General features: G+C 56.2%; 3 protein-coding genes across 6 annotated transcripts in view; 2 read left to right on the forward strand and 1 right to left on the reverse strand.

Moving 5' to 3' along the window:
• GRIK5 (glutamate ionotropic receptor kainate type subunit 5) overlaps positions 1–3,579 on the reverse strand; it is a 70,832-nt gene extending 67,253 nt beyond the window's left edge. Inside the window, exon 1 of one of the 2 annotated variants that reach the window (XM_024926408.4) lies at positions 2,599–3,579. The gene's annotated coding sequence lies outside the window, so the exon portion shown is untranslated. The remainder of the gene's footprint in view (positions 1–2,598) is intronic. The other variant, XM_024926407.4, reaches the window with a different exon arrangement.
• The window catches only part of LOC100976543 (CEA cell adhesion molecule 6), a 910,921-nt gene that overhangs the window by 305,304 nt on the left and 588,938 nt on the right, over positions 1–16,679 (forward strand). The window lies entirely within an intron of this gene.
• ZNF574 (zinc finger protein 574) lies at positions 8,349–14,915 on the forward strand. Of its 3 annotated transcripts, none has more exons than XM_055103693.2 (2): positions 8,349–8,606; positions 11,949–14,915. In XM_055103693.2, exon 2 carries the CDS (start codon positions 11,969–11,971, stop codon positions 14,657–14,659), a length of 2,691 nt encoding a protein of 896 aa, XP_054959668.2. In that variant the 5' UTR covers positions 8,349–8,606; positions 11,949–11,968; the 3' UTR covers positions 14,660–14,915. The 3 variants fall into 3 exon arrangements, with proteins under 3 accessions (XP_054959668.2, XP_034801973.2, XP_054959669.2); XM_034946082.3 differs by lacking the exon at positions 8,349–8,606 and adding an exon at positions 9,329–9,646; XM_055103694.2 differs by lacking the exon at positions 8,349–8,606 and adding an exon at positions 9,806–9,864.

A 16,679-nucleotide genomic window follows, 5' to 3' on the forward strand; every position in this document is an offset into this window, starting at 1 on the left:
GAAAAGAGGAGAGTTACAGGGAGGCAGGGAGAGGACTAGGAGGGAGAAAGAGGGAAGAGACAGGAGGATGAGGAGGCAAGATAAAGAAAGGACAGAGCAGGGAGCGGAGGAAAGAGGGGCAGGCTGGAGGGGGGGAAACCAAGGCACAGGCGAGACACAGGAGGAGGGAGACAGAGGATGGAGAAAAGATAGGAACCGACTCGGATACAAGCAGGAAGAGCTGGAAGGGAGGAGTGAGTAAGGCAGGGAGTGAGCTGCCTGCCAGAAGTGGGTGCCATACCACTGCCTCCCACCCTACTGGGGAGCAGAAGTAAAGGGGGAGATGGTGCATCTTTGCTCTTCACAACTCTCCACCCCTAAGGAGTCAGGGATTCCTCTAGGCACCCCAGCTTTCTGCAGGGCAACCACTGGGCAAGGAGTTTGGCCAGATGCACAGCTCCACTTCCCCTGGCTGAGGGCTGTGCCCCACGGGAAGGGATGCTTGGGTTTCCATGGAGTAGGGTTACTGTGGGGGGCACAGAATGCTGTGAAGTGGGCCTGGACACCGGACCCCACTCAGTCCCCATGGAAGGACAGCTTGAGCTGGTGAAACTGTGGAATGAGAACTTCGAGGGAAGGATAGAGGCACAAGTCCTTCTCACCATCTCAAGTGGCCTGGAAAACCTAGGCTGGGGATCAGTCCCAGCTCTGCCCCCGACTCACTGCGTGATCTTGAGCAAGTCACTGCCTTCTAGGCCTCTGAGAAGAAGAGAGTGCTGGGTGGGAGGGTATGCTGGACAGGCTGGGGACTGCAAACTATAATGTGGATTAAGGTGAAGGCTTGTCAAGGATGGAGGCACAAGGGATGCTGGGAGACCCGGAGGAGCGCTCAGAGTGGGAGGAGTGTGAAGGGCGGAGCTAGGAGAGAGGCAGGAGTGGAGTGGGTCATCCTGAGACACCAGGGACTCCTGGGGCAAATCAGGGAGCAGAGGACAAAGGACAGAAAGACCAAGGGAGAGATGGGGCAGAAGGACAGGGACCCACAGGTGGCAGCCAAAGGTGGGAGCAGACAGAGAAAGACAGGGTTGAGGGGCAGCAGGTGGACACAGAGATACACACAGAAAGACAGCCCAAGACGTAGGAACTGAGGCTAACTGAGAGAGCAAGAGATAGACACAGCCTAGAAGCGAGACATCAAAGGAGACAGAGACAGGGCAGGTAGGGTGTCAGGCAGGTCCAGGACTCAGCCCCAGAGACTGGGCAAAGCCAGATAAAAGTCAAAACCCAGCAGAGAGCTGAGCAACAGTGGGCATAGGAGAGACATCAGCAAAGGTGAGAGGCAAGGAGGGCCAGCGAAGGCACACAGGGTGAGGGAGAAGGCAAAGGGAGATAAAGAAACAGCAGCAGGTACAAGACTTGGGAGAAGGAAAGAAATGGCCAAACTCTACAAAGAGAGAGGGCCAGTTGGAAAGAGAGACAGTATGTCGGAGCCGCACGACAGGCCCATAGAAGAGGAAGGGGCAAGGGGGAAAAGCACCTGGGAGAGAGAAAGGGGGAGTCAGGGAGGGAAACTGAGGTGGGGAGATGGAGTGAGTGCACTAGAGGGGCACAGGCAGGGACAGGGCAAGCACCTGCAGGAGAGGCCAGACCCACACAGAGGCATAGCCACCCCAAGACACTCAGGAATGCCGTGCGGGGGAGCAGGAGATCCTGGGGCCTGAAAGCCCCCAGACATGGAGAGGAATGGGAGCAGAAAGGCCATGCGAGGTAACACAGAAGTCGGGAGAGAGAATGGGAGTGGAAAGAGCCAGACCAGCCAGGAAAAGTCAGCATGGACCACGGAGAGGTGGGGCAGCAGCTGAGGAGGGAGGGACGGAGGAGCCGGGCACCCAGAGTGGATCTGGGGGAAAGAGGTGGAAAAGTGACAGAGGGAAGACAGCCTCCAAGCTCAGAGGCAGAGAGAGGGAGGAGGACAGGTGAGCGGAGGCACAGAATGGAAAGAGAAGTGGAAAGAGACCTGCCGAGGGAGACTTGGAAAGAGGGAAGCCAGGGTGGAGGAGTTCTGACAGAGAGAGGGATCTAAACAGAGACATGCCGAGAGCAACCTGGGCTAACAGCAAAGAGAGAAGTTGGGCAGAGTCAGAGAGGGGCCCAAGAGACACAGGAAATGGGGGCTCAAAAGCGGAAAGACATATCCAGGAGATAGAGACTGGACGGGGTGGGGACAGGGCCAAGGCCCACCGCAGGCAGAGGATGAGGCTCAGAGGAACAGAAAGAGCCAGTCTGGGACCAGGACGGAGGCTTGGAGACAGCAGGGGCACGGACATGCCAGGGGCCCGGGGTAAGTGAGAGCCCAAGTAAGAGCAATCAGCCCCGTAGGACCCCAGAAAGCTGGAGGGCCAGGGGCGGCAGTGAGCTATGTACCCAGAAGAAGAGGTGAGAAGAGGTCGAGGTGAATGGACGCTGAGGAGATGGAGGGCGCAGAGCAGGCCCCTAGTGGGGGAGGGTACTTGCCAGTCCGGAGAACGGGGAGAATGTGGTGCCCCCCTGCCAGGCGGCACCAAGCCCAGCCTTCCAGGACCCAGAACCCAGCCCAATCCCTGCCCTGCAGACACTCACGGATCCTGGTGGGACGGAGGGCTGGGCTCCCTCGAGGCCCGAGGACCGACGCGGGAGGTGCTCTGGCGCTGGGTGGCGGTGGGGCTGGGCGGGGGGAGAGGGCAGTCCACAGGGCCCCCTCCCCCGCCGCCGGTGGTGGCTCCCAACTAATCCAAAACGGTGGCTCCACAGGAGCAGGGAGGAAGGACAGGTGGAAGAGGAGAGGGCGGGCCGGGGAGGGGAGGAAGGGGAAAGGAGAAAATGGAGGAGAGAAGGGGAGAGAGGAGAGGGGGAAGGAGCAAATGGAGGGGAAGGAGGGAGGAAAGGAGGAGAGGAAGGTGAAAACAGAAGGGGGGGGCACAGGCAAAGCCGGGGGAGGGGGAAGCTGGCCCAGGAAAGGGCCCCCGCCCCCTCCCCTAGCCGGGCCGGCCTGGGGGGGCCACAGGGGGCGAGGACTGGGTGGAGAAAAGGAAGCCGGCCATCAGGAGAAGTGGGGGAGGGGAGGGCCTGCTGGGGGAGGGGGCCGCCCCCTTTCCCCCTCCCCCCTGGAGCCTGGGCCCTGCCCTGGTTGAGGCAAGGGCCCGGAGTCCTCAAGCCCTCAGCCCCCACGGGAAAAGCATGCTGGGGGCGGGGAGAGCCCGGGAGTGGAAAGCTGGGGAGGATGGAGAGCTGGGAGACCCGGAGAGGCCGAGAAGGGGGCAAATGAGGTGGAGAGATAGGGAGGAGGGAGAGGAGGATGGAGAGGAGCAGGTGGAAGAGAAAGGCGGAGGAGGGTGGGGTGTCCCAGGGGCTCCCGGTGCTGGGCCTCAGTGGGAGGGCCTGGCGACACACTCCTGGTCCCCTGTGAGGAGAAGCCGCTGCCGGCTCCAGTCCCCGGCTCCAGTCCCCGGCTGGGCCTGCCTCCTGCCGCTGGCTGCCGCCGGCTGCCGCCACCGCTCAGTCTCCCCTCCGAGGCCGCCGCCTGCCTGCCCGCCTGCCGCCTGCGCTGGGTCCTGGAGCGCGGGGGGGGGGGGGGGGGGGGGGGGTGGTTCGGGAGAGAGAGAAGAGGGAGGGAGGGAGGCGAGGAGGGCGGGCAGGAGGAAGGGAGGGAGGCAGGCAAAGAGCGAGTAGGGAGGGGAGTCGGGGGAGGGGGAGCCTGTATTGGTTGGGCTGGGGGCCCCCCGCGAGGAGAATGCTGATGAGAAGAAGGAGCTGCATTGGATGGAAGGCCCACCCCCGAGCCACCCCCTCTACCACACCATGCCACCGCCCTGCCCAGGCAGCCCTGGGCACAGGAGCCCACAGAGATGAGAGGCAAGAAGACCCAGGGAGAAGGCCACTGAGATGAGGGGAGAGGGCTACAGAGATGAAGAGAAATGAAGAGAAGAGAGACAGCCGTCAAGACTGTCCAGAGAAGTGGGCCGAGGCCCACAAACCCCACAAGGACAAGGACAGGAAAAGCCCAGGGATAAGAAAGAAAGGCCCATGGAGACAAGGGAGCAGCCTACAGAGACAAGCAAAAGGACCTCGGAGACAAGGGGCAGTAATGTGGACATAGAGACCTCCCGCGAAGGAAAACGGGAGAAGCCAGAGACACAAGAGAGAGGCCCCTGGAAACAGAAAGCACTCCTCAGATATGGGGAGCAGTCCACAGGGCAGGGAGAGAGCCAAGGAGAGCCAAAGAAGGTCACAGAAACAAGGGAGGCCTACAGACACCAGGGTACCAAAAAGACAAGGATGTGGCTCATAGACACAAGAGAGCCACTGAGGCAGGAGCTGCCAGCCTGGAGATGCGGGGCAAGCCTCCCCCAATATAAATAGCTCCTATAGAGGTGAGGGGATGGGTGGTGAGTATGAGAATTCCCTGTAGTGCACAGAGAAATCCTTGGGACCCACAGAGATGAGTGGGTGGAGAGAAGGGGCCCTCATTCTCTAGTCACAGGAGCAGAGAGGCAGTGGGAAAGGTGGATGGGACAAGGAGAGGAAGCTGGAGGGCAGTGCCAGAAGTGGGAGACTCCTTCCCAGGGAACACGCTGCAGCCTCTCAGAAGGAGCTGAGCAGGACAGGGGGATGGAAGAGAGAAGCGACACAGATCTTGGATTTGGGGTGGGTGGTGCATGGCTGGGTGGGGGGTGAAATTTGGGGGGAAGAAACATGACAGTTGGCGCCGAAGGCTGAGCCCGTGACTCACCACCACCCCCGATGCTCGTGATGGGGAGGAGACACTGACACACTCACGTGCGGCCCACAGCACATGTGACCGCATGCCTCGAACACACAGCTGGCACATGGCAACTCCTGGACCACATGCCAGCCCAGCACAGGAAGCCCTCTGCAAGCTGGCATGTGGGGCATCCTGGACACACATCTGACACATATATCTGACGCTGAAGGACCACCAACTTTGCACACACCTCCTTACCCCACTTGGTCAACATCTACACCCCCCCTCAAACATCCACACTTAACTCCAGTCAGGCCTAAAAGCCCAGATTCACACCTGCCTCTGGGACTTTGCTTATGAAGGACCTCAACACAGAACACCATCCTTTCGACCAGGGCGGTGGCTCATTCCTGTAATCCCAGCACTTTGGAAGGCCGGGGCAGGTGGACCACCTGAGGTTGGGAGTTCAAGACCAGCCTGGCCAACATGGCAAAACCCCGTCACTACTAAAAATACAAAAATTAGCCAGGCCCGGTGGCACACTCCTTTAGTCCCAGCTACTTGGGAGGCTGAGGCACAAGAATTGCTTGAACCTAGGAGGCAGAGGTTGCTGTGAGCCATGATCATGCCACTGCACTCCAGCATGGGAGACAGAGCGAGACTCCATCTCCAAAAAAAAACAAAAAACAAAAACCAACCACCATCCCCTCTAAATTCAACCTGTCCTGGAAATCCCAGCCAGTCCTGTGCTACCACCTCCAGAAAGACCTCAGCTTATCCTCAGCTTATTCCTATATGATCTGGAGAAAAGAGACCTGCACCACCCAAATCAAGTTGAGAGGTCCAAGCAAAAGGCCTGAGAAGTTACCTGGATCCTCAAATTTTCTTTTTTTTTCTTTTCTTTTTTTTTTTTTTTTTTTGAGATGGAGTCTCGCTCTGTTGTCCAGACTGGAGTGCAGTGGCATGATCTCGGCTCACTGCAAGCTCTGCCTCTTGGGTTCACGCCATTCTCCTGCCTCAGCCTCCTGAGTAGCTGGTACTACAGGCGCCCACCACCACACCCGGCTAACTTTTTTTGTATTTTTAGTAGAGACGGGGTTTCACCATGCTAGCCAGGATGGTCTCGATCTCCTGACTTCGTGATATGCCTGACTCGGCCTCCCAAAGTGCTGGGATTACAGGCGCGAGCCACTGCACCCGGCCAGGTTTTCTTTTCTTTTTTCTTTCTTTCTTTTTTTTTTTTTCTTGAGATGGAGTTTCGCTCTTGTTGCCTAGGTTGGAGTGCAATGGCGCCATCTTGGCTCACTGCAACCTCCGCCTCCGGGGTTCAAGTGATTCTCCTGCCTCAGCCTCCCGCGTAGCTGGGATTACAGGCATGCACCACCATGCCTGACTAATTTTGTATTTTTAGTAGAGATGGAGTTTCTCCATGTTGGTCAGGCTGGTCTTGAACTCCTGACATTGGGTGATCAGCCTGTCTCGGTCTCCCAAAGTGTTGGGATTACAGGTGTGACCCACCGCACCCAGCCTGATCCTCAGATTTTCAAGTGGGGAAAAGGAGGTTTCAGCAGAAGCAAGAATCTGCCCAAGGTCACACAGCCTGTCAAAAACTGAGCATAGCTTCCACTTCTCTGACACCTACCCCAGGTGATTTTGCCCTAAGGGCAAACCCAGACTGCTTCAGAGCAGGCCGAGCCTAGCTTTAGCTAATTTCCACCAACTCTTTCCTCCACTTCTTGCATTCAACCCTTCAACATGCAACCACTTGAACTTCCCGCCTGGCAGGCAGGTGAGCCTGGAGGCCAAGAATGTAGACTGTAAGGTCAACTCCTGGGTTGGAATCCTGACTCTTCCTAACTATGGGAACTACGACTAGTTACTTCTCTGGGGCCTCGATGTTTTGTAGAGTCAGCATGACAGTTTCTCTCTCATAGGGTTGTTGAGAGGATTAAACTGAGTAATGCATGTAAGCGTTGAGTATAATACCTAGCACGTCATAATACACTCAAGAGATGTTAGTTATTATTATTAGGCTCCCGGAGATACTAATAAAAATAACAACTGGCCAGACACAGTGGCTCACACATGTAATCCCACCATTTTGGGAGGCCAAGGCAGGAGGATAGCTTGAGCCCAGGAGTTCTGAGACCAGCCTGGGCAACATAGTGAGACCCTATCTCTATAAAAAAAAAAAAAAAAAAAAAAAACCCGGGCATGGTGGCTCATGCCTGTAATCCCAGCACTTTGGGAGGTCGAGGTAGATGGATCAACTTGAGGCCAGGAGTTCGAGACCAGCCCGGCCAATGTGGCAAAAACCCATCTCTACCAAAAACTATGAAAAATTAGCAGGGCATGGCGGTGTATGCCTGTAATCCCAGCTACTCAGGAGGCTGAAAATTGCTTGAGCCTGGGAGGCAGAGGTTGCAGTTAGCTGAGATCACACCACTGCACTCCAGCCTGGGTGACAAGAGCTAGACTGTCTCAAAAAAAAAAAAAAAAAAAATTAGGGACTGGGCGCAGTGGCTCACGCCTGTAATCCCAACACTTTGAGAGGCTGGGGGGGGGGTGGGTGGATCACCTGAGGTCAAGAGTTCGAGACCAGCCTGGCCAACATTGCAAAAACCTGTCTCTACTAAAAATACAAAAATTAGCCAAGAGTGGTGGTGTCTGCCTGTAGTCCCAGCTACTCAGGAGGCTTAGGCAGGAGAATCACTTGAACCCAGGAGGCGGAGGTTGCAGTGAGCTGAGATCGTGCCACTGTATTCCAGCCTGGGCGGTGGGCGACAGAGTGAGACTCCCTCTCAAAAAAAAAAAAAAAAATTAAATTAAATTTTAAAAATAGGCCAGGTGCAGTGGCTCACGCCTATAATCCCAGCCTATAATCCCAGGCAGGTGGATCACGAGGTCAGGAGATTGAGACCATCCTGGCCAACACGGTGAAACCCCGTCTCTACTAAATATACAAAAATTAGCCAGGCGTGGTGGCGAGCGCCTGTAGTCACAGGTACTCAGGAGGCTGAGGCAGGAGAATCGCTTGAACCTGGGAGGCGGAGGTTGCAGTGAGCCGAGATCGCGCCACTGCACTCCAGCCTGGGCGGCAGAGAAAGACTCTGTCTCATAAATAAATAAAATAAAATAAAAATAAAATGAGTAACTCCTAGATGTCTTTTACTCTCTGCCTCACATGAGATGAAATGGGGCTCACATGAAATGGGGCTGTTATTAGCCCCATTTCACAGATTAGAAATTTAGGCTCAGGACAGTTGACTTGCCCTAGAACCAGGATTCCAATCCGGGAATCTGTTTTAACTATACATGCCTGGTGTTAGGGAATTTAATCCATGAGAAGGTTAGGACATCTAGTGACCAAATGGCCATAGAATTGGCCCCGGGTCTCACTGTGAGACGCATCCCATAGTGGCTTCAGGTAAGTAAATAAATAACACAATTCTGAGAGTCAGTTTTCTCATCTGAGAAGTTGAAATTCCTCTGTGTTTGGGTTCAAGGAGTAGGTCTGGAAACGTCTCTTTTCTTCTTTTAGATGGAGTCTCGCTCTGTCGCCCAGGCGGGAGTGCAGTGGCGTGATCTCGGCTCACTGCAACCTCGGCCTCCTGGGTGCAATCAAATCTCGAGCCTCAGCCTCCCGAGTTGCTGGGGTTACAGGCACGAGCCACCACGCCCAGCTAATGTTTTGTATTTTTAGTAAAGATGGTAGTTTCACCAGGTTGGCCAGGTGGGTCTCGAATGCCTGACTTCAAGTGATGAACCCGCCTCAGCGTCCCAAAATGTTGGGATTACAGGCGTGAGCCACCACGCCCAGCCTGGAAACGTTTCTAACAGTACTGGGGCAACTCCCTCCCAAGGCCCTGAGGGGCGCAGGAACGAGGTGAGTAGGAATGGCCAGAGCCCCTTGGACACATGGGGCCCCACTCTCAAGGTGTAAGGGTCAGAGTCACCCCGGAAGGAGGTGGAGTGGAGTCCGCCCGTTACCGGCTCACTTCCTTCAGGCTCTCACCCCGATTGTCCTTCAGGTCCTCTACCCACCACACTCCCTATTTCTTCCAATGAAATTGTCCCTGCTTCTTTTTCTCCATATCCTCGCTCTCCTTGCTTCCCCTCTGACATTTCTCCTCTCTCCACCTCCCAAAAGTCCCCTCGGTCTTTTCTCTGTTTCTTCCTGTTGCCTTCATTCCCCTCCTTTTAATAAAGTGAGTCTGGAGCCTTGGTTTCCCTTTTCTCTCTCCATGTGACTGGTGCTGCATGCAGTTTGCCCTCTCCCCATCGCGCTAAGTGGTTTCACTTTCTCCCTCTGACCCTCGGGGAAACCACAAAGGTTCCCGTGCCTCCATTCCCCCGCTCCAGCCCTCAAGGTGCCGCGTGCCTCAATTTCCCAGGCTCTTTTCCTCCCTCTCCCTGTCCCCAACGCTGACTCCCTCACGGCGTCCCCAAGATGGCGCCCGCGGCCGCGCTCCGCCGCCTAACGTCATCGCGCCGTCCTCCGCTCAGAGTTCCCCTCTGGGGCCGTCGGAGGCGGAGTCGAGGAGGAGGAGGAGCATCCTCTAGGGAGGATTAAAGGGGCGGGCACTATCCACCCGAGGGCTGACCGGTGAGGGAACGACGCTAAAGGATTGGTTGGGCGCTGCGGGGAATCTCGACGCTCCTCACTATTGGCCCAAGCCTCAGAGACATGAACGTCGATTGGCCGAACGGCAGGGCCCGAGCGGGCAATGATTGGTTGCGTCCGGCCGTCCGTGCGGCAGCCGAGGAGGAAGGTGGGAGGGGCGTTGCTGAGGGTAGCTGGGGGCGAGAGCGAGGCTACGGAGCAGGCGAGAGGCGACGGCGAGAGCTAGAGCGGGCGCAGCGTTAGGGTGGCCGTGCAAGGGGAGCCGTGGCCCGGGCCCGGGGCGTGCGAGACGGCGGAAGCAGGTGAGCGCGAGCGGGCGCGCAGAGGCCGGCCGGGCTGCCCTCCCTGCCGCCGCGGCCTCCTCTTGCCAGGTCGCCTGCGCACTGAGGGCCTGAGGGGGTGCGCGCCGGGCAGTTAGGGCGGAGCGGCACCAACGGCCGACCCGGCGCGCGGGCAGCCGGGCGGGGGCCGGGCTGGAGCGGCGGGTGGGGAAGGGGCCTGGAGTCGCGTGCGGGGCTGAGTGAGGAGGGGCGGGGCTCGGGCTGAGGCTTTGGTGGGGCACTTGGGCGGGAAGGGGAGGTCTCAGAGCTGTCCCAGGAGGGCTCCGCGGCTCCCTAGGGTTTGGGGTAAAGGACTTGGTGGTGTGGCAAGTCCAGGACGAAGGGGCTGGGCCGGTTAGACGGCACGTGGGTGCCCAGTTAGGGGCTTAGGGCGTGAGAAAGATAATTAAGTTAATGCAGGGGGAAAATATCTAGTTCTTCTTGGAAAGAATTGGGGCGGTGAGAGGGGTTTTGGTGTGAAAAGATATTAGGAAATCGATATCCCCAAGGGAACGGTTTAGAGCTAAGGAGGGGTCCAGTTGTAATGGATGGGGTTAAATTAATGTGAAGAGGCCTTAAACCAATGTGTCAGGAGGTTGGGTACCCTTGGAATGCGTGGAGAGGGGTCTTTGTACAAAGAAGGATTAAGTGTGTTTTAAAAGGGTGTCTGGGTGTCCCTAGAATGAGCTGGGGAAGGTAGTCTTTTTTAAGTACTGGTAATTAGGCCAAGGTGAAGATGGGATTTGGTTATTGGAAGGGGAGGAAGTAGGGTGGGAGAGATCTGTGTGCTAAAGTGAGGGGTGCCTGGGAATTCCTGGAATGAGACTGAGAGGTTGCTAAGACGCTGGGGGGTCTGAGTACCCCCAGAATAGGAGGCTGGTGAGAGGGGCTTGAGTGTGAGGAAGAGGGGTCTGTGCTGGATTAAGGTGGTGATGGGGGTTCTCTATGAGAATAGGAGGTCCGGGTATCCCTAAAGGGGGTTTGGGCAGCAGGAGGGGTGTGTGTAAAAGGAGCTTAAGCCATTGTGAAAGATGGGTGTGTGGATCTTTACACAAAGAAGAGGAGTTATGTTGCTACGAAGAGGAGGGTCTGAGCATCCCTAGAATGGGTTAGGGTGGGTTGGGTCTTTTAGCAAATTAAAAAAGATTAGGTTAATAATGTGGAGGAGGATCTGGATGTTCCTGAGATGGATTTGAGGGGGGGGTCTGTTTGCAAGAGAGGCATAGGTTGATATGAAATGAGGGTGTGGGCGTCCCTGAATGAGTGGCTGTGTATGAACAGGAAGGGTTTAAATCAATGGGAAGAGGGGATCTGGGTATCTCAGAGGGGATTAGAATTGTCGATTTGGTCTTGGTACAAAGAAGAGGTGATGAATGTAAAGAGTGGATAGATACCCTGGAGACAGGAGTTAGGGTGGTGGAAGGGCCTAGGTCCGAAGCGGGGAGGAGTAGGCTTTTGTGAAAATGGATCTGGGTATTCTGGATAGGGGGTTAGGGTTGTAGGAGCGGGCCTTGATTTGTAGAGGAGGTTAAGTAATTAAACAGGGCTGCGTATCATGAAGTGGTTAAGGTGGGCAAAGTCTGGGTGTGGAGATGGGTTAGGCCAGTGTGAGAAAATTTGACTGGGGGGAAGGGATATAGTTTGACGTGAGGAATCTGGGCACCTGAGGAAGAGTTGGTGGGTAGCAGGGGTTGCGAGTAAAGGGGAGGGGTGGCACCTTGTACAGTGCTGAAAGTGGAGTGGTGGGGCATTGGGCAGTTTGAGTGGTCTGAGTGTAAAAAGAAGTCTGAGAACCTGGGAGAAGGAGCAGAGGCCATGGGAGGGGTGTGGCTGGGAGAAACAGGTGGGGAAGGCCTATATGGGGTTTCAGTTGGGTACCTTGGAGAGGAATGGGGTGAGGTGAGTTGGTAAGAAAAGGAGTCAGTGGAAGGAGGTCTGAGTGGAGGTTCCCATGTGCTGGGTGGAACTGTGGGGCCCACTGTGAGGTGTGGGAGATGAGGGGACTGGACAGGTTACAAGGATCTGGTGGGTGGAGTTTGATGCAAGTTGATACAGAGGTGAGACTGTGGGTAAATTCCTGGGGAAGGGACTGCCTGGGAGATTTGTGTTTGGTGTTTGTTATGCTGAGGGGAGGAAGGATTATTGGGAGGGAGGCAGAATTTTAAAAATCGAAGGAAGAACTTAAGGGGGCGTAGATCTAAGGTATTAGGAGTGGAGAGTGATGAAGGGAAGAGCTGAGGAATCGGTGACCTAACTGGTTTGTCCCCACTGTCTCCTCTTCCAGCCCAGGGCCTTGCTGCCGCCATGACTGAGGAATCAGAGGAGACAGTCCTGTACATTGAGCACCGCTATGTCTGCTCTGAGTGCAACCAGCTGTATGGATCACTGGAAGAGGTGCTCATGCACCAAAACTCCCACGTGCCCCAGCAGCACTTTGAGCTGGTGGGCGTGGCTGATCCCGGAGTCACTGTGGCCACAGACACAGCTTCAGGCACGGGCCTCTATCAGACCCTTGTGCAGGAGAGCCAGTACCAGTGCCTGGAGTGTGGTCAACTGCTGATGTCACCCAGCCAGCTCCTGGAGCACCAGGAGCTGCACCTGAAGATGATGGCACCCCAGGAGGCAGTGCCAGCTGAGCCACCACCTAAGGCACCACCCCTGAGCTCCAGCACCATCCACTACGAGTGTGTGGATTGCAAGGCTCTCTTTGCCAGCCAGGAGCTCTGGCTGAACCACCGGCAGACGCACCTCCGGGCCACACCCACCAAGGCTCCTGCCCCTGTTGTCCTGGGGTCCCCAGTTGTTCTAGGGCCTCCTGTGGGCCAGGCCCGAGTGGCTGTGGAGCACTCATACCGAAAGGCAGAAGAGGGTGGGGAAGGGGCGACTGTCCCATCTGCCGCTGCCACCACCACTGAGGTAGTGACTGAGGTGGAGCTGCTCCTCTACAAGTGCTCTGAGTGCTCCCAGCTCTTCCAGCTGCCGGCGGATTTCCTGGAGCACCAGGCCACTCACTTCCCTGCTCCTGTACCCGAGTCTCAGGAGCCTGCCTTACAGCAGGAGGTGCAGGCCTCATCACCTGCAGAGGTGCCTGTGTCTCAGCCTGACCCCTTGCCAGCTTCTGACCACAGTTACGAGCTGCGCAATGGTGAAGCCATTGGGCGGGATCGCCGGGGGCGCAGGGCCCGGAGGAACAACAGTGGAGAAGCAGGCGGGGCAGCCACACAGGAGCTCTTCTGCTCAGCCTGTGACCAGCTCTTTCTCTCACCCCACCAGCTACAGCAGCACCTGCGGAGTCACCGGGAGGGCGTCTTTAAGTGCCCCCTGTGCAGTCGTGTCTTCCCCAGCCCTTCCAGTCTGGACCAGCACCTTGGAGACCACAGCAGCGAGTCACACTTCCTGTGTGTAGACTGTGGCCTGGCCTTCGGCACAGAGGCCCTCCTCCTGGCCCACCGGCGAGCCCACACCCCGAATCCTCTGCATTCATGTCCATGTGGGAAGACCTTTGTCAACCTTACCAAGTTCCTTTATCACCGGCGTACTCATGGGGTAGGGGGTGTCCCTCTGCCCACAACACCAGTCCCACCAGAGGAATCTGTCATTGGTTTCCCTGAGCCAGCCCCAGCAGAGACTGGAGAGCCAGAGGCCCCTGAGCCCCCTGTGTCTGAGGAGACCTCAGCAGGGCCCGCTGCCCCAGGCACCTACCGCTGCCTCCTGTGCAGCCGTGAATTTGGAAAGGCCTTGCAGCTGACCCGGCACCAACGTTTTGTGCATCGGCTGGAGCGGCGCCATAAATGCAGCATTTGTGGCAAGATGTTCAAGAAGAAGTCTCACGTGCGTAACCACCTGCGCACACACACAGGGGAGCGGCCCTTCCCCTGCCCTGACTGCTCCAAGCCCTTCAACTCACCTGCCAACCTGGCCCGCCACCGGCTCACACACACAGGAGAGCGGCCCTACCGGTGTGGGGACTGTGGCAAGGCTTTCACGCAAAGCTCCACACTGAGGCAGCACCGCTTGGTGCATGCCCAGCACTTCCCCTACCGCTGCCAGGAATGTGGGGTGCGTTTTCACCGTCCTTACCGCCTGCTCATGCACCGCTACCATCACACAGGTGAATACCCCTACAAGTGTCGCGAGTGCCCCCGCTCCTTCTTGCTGCGTCGGCTGCTGGAGGTGCACCAGCTCGTGGTCCATGCCGGGCGCCAGCCCCACCGCTGCCCATCCTGTGGGGCTGCCTTCCCCTCCTCACTGCGGCTCCGGGAGCACCGCTGTGCAGCCGCTGCTGCCCAGGCCCCACGGCGCTTTGAGTGTGGCACCTGTGGCAAGAAAGTGGGCTCAGCTGCTCGACTGCAGGCACACGAGGCGGCCCATGCAGCTGCTGGGCCTGGAGAGGTCCTGGCTAAGGAGCCCCCTGCCCCTCGAGCCCCACGGGCCACTCGTGCACCAGTTGCCTCTCCAGCAGCCCTTGGAAGCACTGCTACAGCATCCCCTGCGGCCCCTGCCCGCCGCCGGGGTCTAGAGTGCAGTGAGTGCAAGAAGCTGTTCAGCACAGAGACGTCACTGCAGGTGCACCGGCGCATCCACACAGGTGAGCGGCCATACCCATGTCCAGACTGTGGCAAAGCGTTCCGTCAGAGTACCCACCTGAAAGACCACCGGCGCCTGCACACAGGTGAGCGGCCCTTTGCCTGTGAAGTGTGTGGCAAGGCCTTTGCCATCTCCATGCGCCTGGCAGAACATCGCCGCATCCACACAGGCGAACGACCCTACTCCTGCCCTGACTGTGGCAAGAGCTACCGCTCCTTCTCCAACCTCTGGAAGCACCGCAAGACCCATCAGCAGCAGCATCAGGCAGCTGTGCGGCAGCAGCTGGCAGAGGCGGAGGCTGCCGTTGGCCTGGCCGTCATGGAGACTGCTGTGGAGGCGCTACCCCTGGTGGAAGCCATTGAGATCTACCCTCTGGCCGAGGCTGAGGGGGTCCAGATCAGTGGCTGACTCTGCCCGACTTCCTCTTTGGCACCTCCATGCCCTGTTGCTGAAGGCCCTCCAGCATCCCCTTAAGCATCTGTACATACTGTGTCCCTTCCTCTTCCCATCCCCACCACCTTGTAGGTTCTAAATTGGATTTATTCTCTCGTGAGGGGGGTGCTCTGGGGTCCTTGACACACATAAAGGTGCCCCCGCCACCTTCCACCTCTTAGCACTGGTGACCCCAAAAATGAAACCATCAATAAAGACTGAGTTGCCAGCAGTGTGTAGAGTGGAATTTGGGAGTCATGGGTCTTACCTCTCACAGCTGCATCACCAACACCCAGAAGTGGGCCTGGCAGGTATTAGGGGTAGTAGGAGCTCAGTAAACATTTGCTGGGCTGAAGAGAATGACCTGGTGTTCATGGGCATGGCTCTCAGAGCAGGGCCTTCACTTTACTGCTAGATGGAGGTAGCATGGCTCTCTTGCCACTAGAGGTCCCATGGCTCTGTGGAAAAGCTCAAGAGTGTTTGTACTGGTGGCAGGAAGATTCTTACACTCCTGTCCCTGACTCCTGGCCTGATGTGGACCTTGTCTCCCAAAGCCATCTGATTTTCTCATTTATCCCCAAGAGCAAATGCAGGTTGGCATGATCTCTAGAGCTGTGGAATTAAAGGAGATTCTGAATAATATGTGTCTGGACGTAGGAAGATTCATGAGAGGTGGTGACTTGAATTCCCCTGGAGTTGGACTTTGGCTCAGCCAACAGATTTTTATTGTGAGTGATGGATTGTTGGGATGGCTGGCCAATGTTTGAACATCTAGTCAGTCTCAAGTACTACGTAACTGAATAATATTCACACTGATTACGTGAGAACATTTTGCAGGGAAGGAATCTCCAGTCAAAAGCATTGAGATGACTTGCCCAAGGTCAGATTCAGTCCAGGCAGGGCAGAGCTTGCTGATTTCATTTCATTTGGTTTAATCACCCATATGCTTTTCTCTCTACTCTGTTGCCTTCTGCATACTTTGGGGAGGGTGGCAGAGACAAGATGGGAGTATGTGACTGGTGGGATGCTAGGCTGCTGTGCTAGCCTTGCTTCTGAGACCCCCCACTCTCCCCAAAGATTATTCCAGATCTTTCTGTTGAACTCTTTTTCCTTTTTTTTTTTTTTGAGTTGGAGTCTTTGCCGCCCAGGCTGGAGTGCAGTGGTGTGATCTCGGCTCACTGCAGCCTCCACCTCCCAGGTTCAAGCGTTTCTCCTGCCTCAGGCTGGAATGCAGTGGTGTGATCTCGGCTCACTGCAGCCTCCACCTCCCAGGTTCAAGCGTTTCTCCTGCCTCAGCCTCCCGAGTAGCTGGGATTATAGGCGCGTGCCACCACACCCGGCTACGTTTTTGTATTTTCAGTAGAGACGGGGTTTCACCATGTTGGCCAGGCTGGTCTCGAACTCCTGACCTCAGGTGATCCACCTCAGCCTCCCAAAGTGCTGGGATTACAGGCATGAGCCACTGTGCCCGGCCTGAAAGAACTCCTTTTTTAAGACAGGGTCTCACTCTATCACCCAGGCTGGAGTGCAATGGCACGATCTCGGCTCACTGCAACCTCCGTCTCCTGGGTTCAAGCAATTCTGCCTCACCCTCCCAGGTAGCTGGGATTAGAGCTGCGCACCACCATGCCAGGCTAGTTTTTTGTATTTTTAGTAGAGACAGGGTTTCACCATGTTGGTCGGGCTGGTCTTGAACTCCTGACCTCAGGTGATCCACCTGCCTCAGCCTCCCAAAGTGCTGGGATTACAGGCATGAGCCACCGCGTCTGGCCTAAAACAAATTCTAATAATTGTTCTTGTAAAATAAATGACATAACATTTGAAAAGTTAATGTATTCGGGTTCTGTTTATACAAAAAAAAATCAGGTTATGTGCATGTGTGTGTGTGTGTATCCTACCTGTTATATGTATATAAATTACACAATAGATACAGTAAATAATATATATGTATATAAAGATTTTTTTTATAGTTTGTTTTACTCTATAGACATACAAA

Source organism: Pan paniscus, chromosome 20 (assembly GCF_029289425.2).
Source record: "Pan paniscus chromosome 20, NHGRI_mPanPan1-v2.0_pri, whole genome shotgun sequence".
Taxonomy (NCBI): Eukaryota; Metazoa; Chordata; class Mammalia; order Primates; family Hominidae; genus Pan; species Pan paniscus.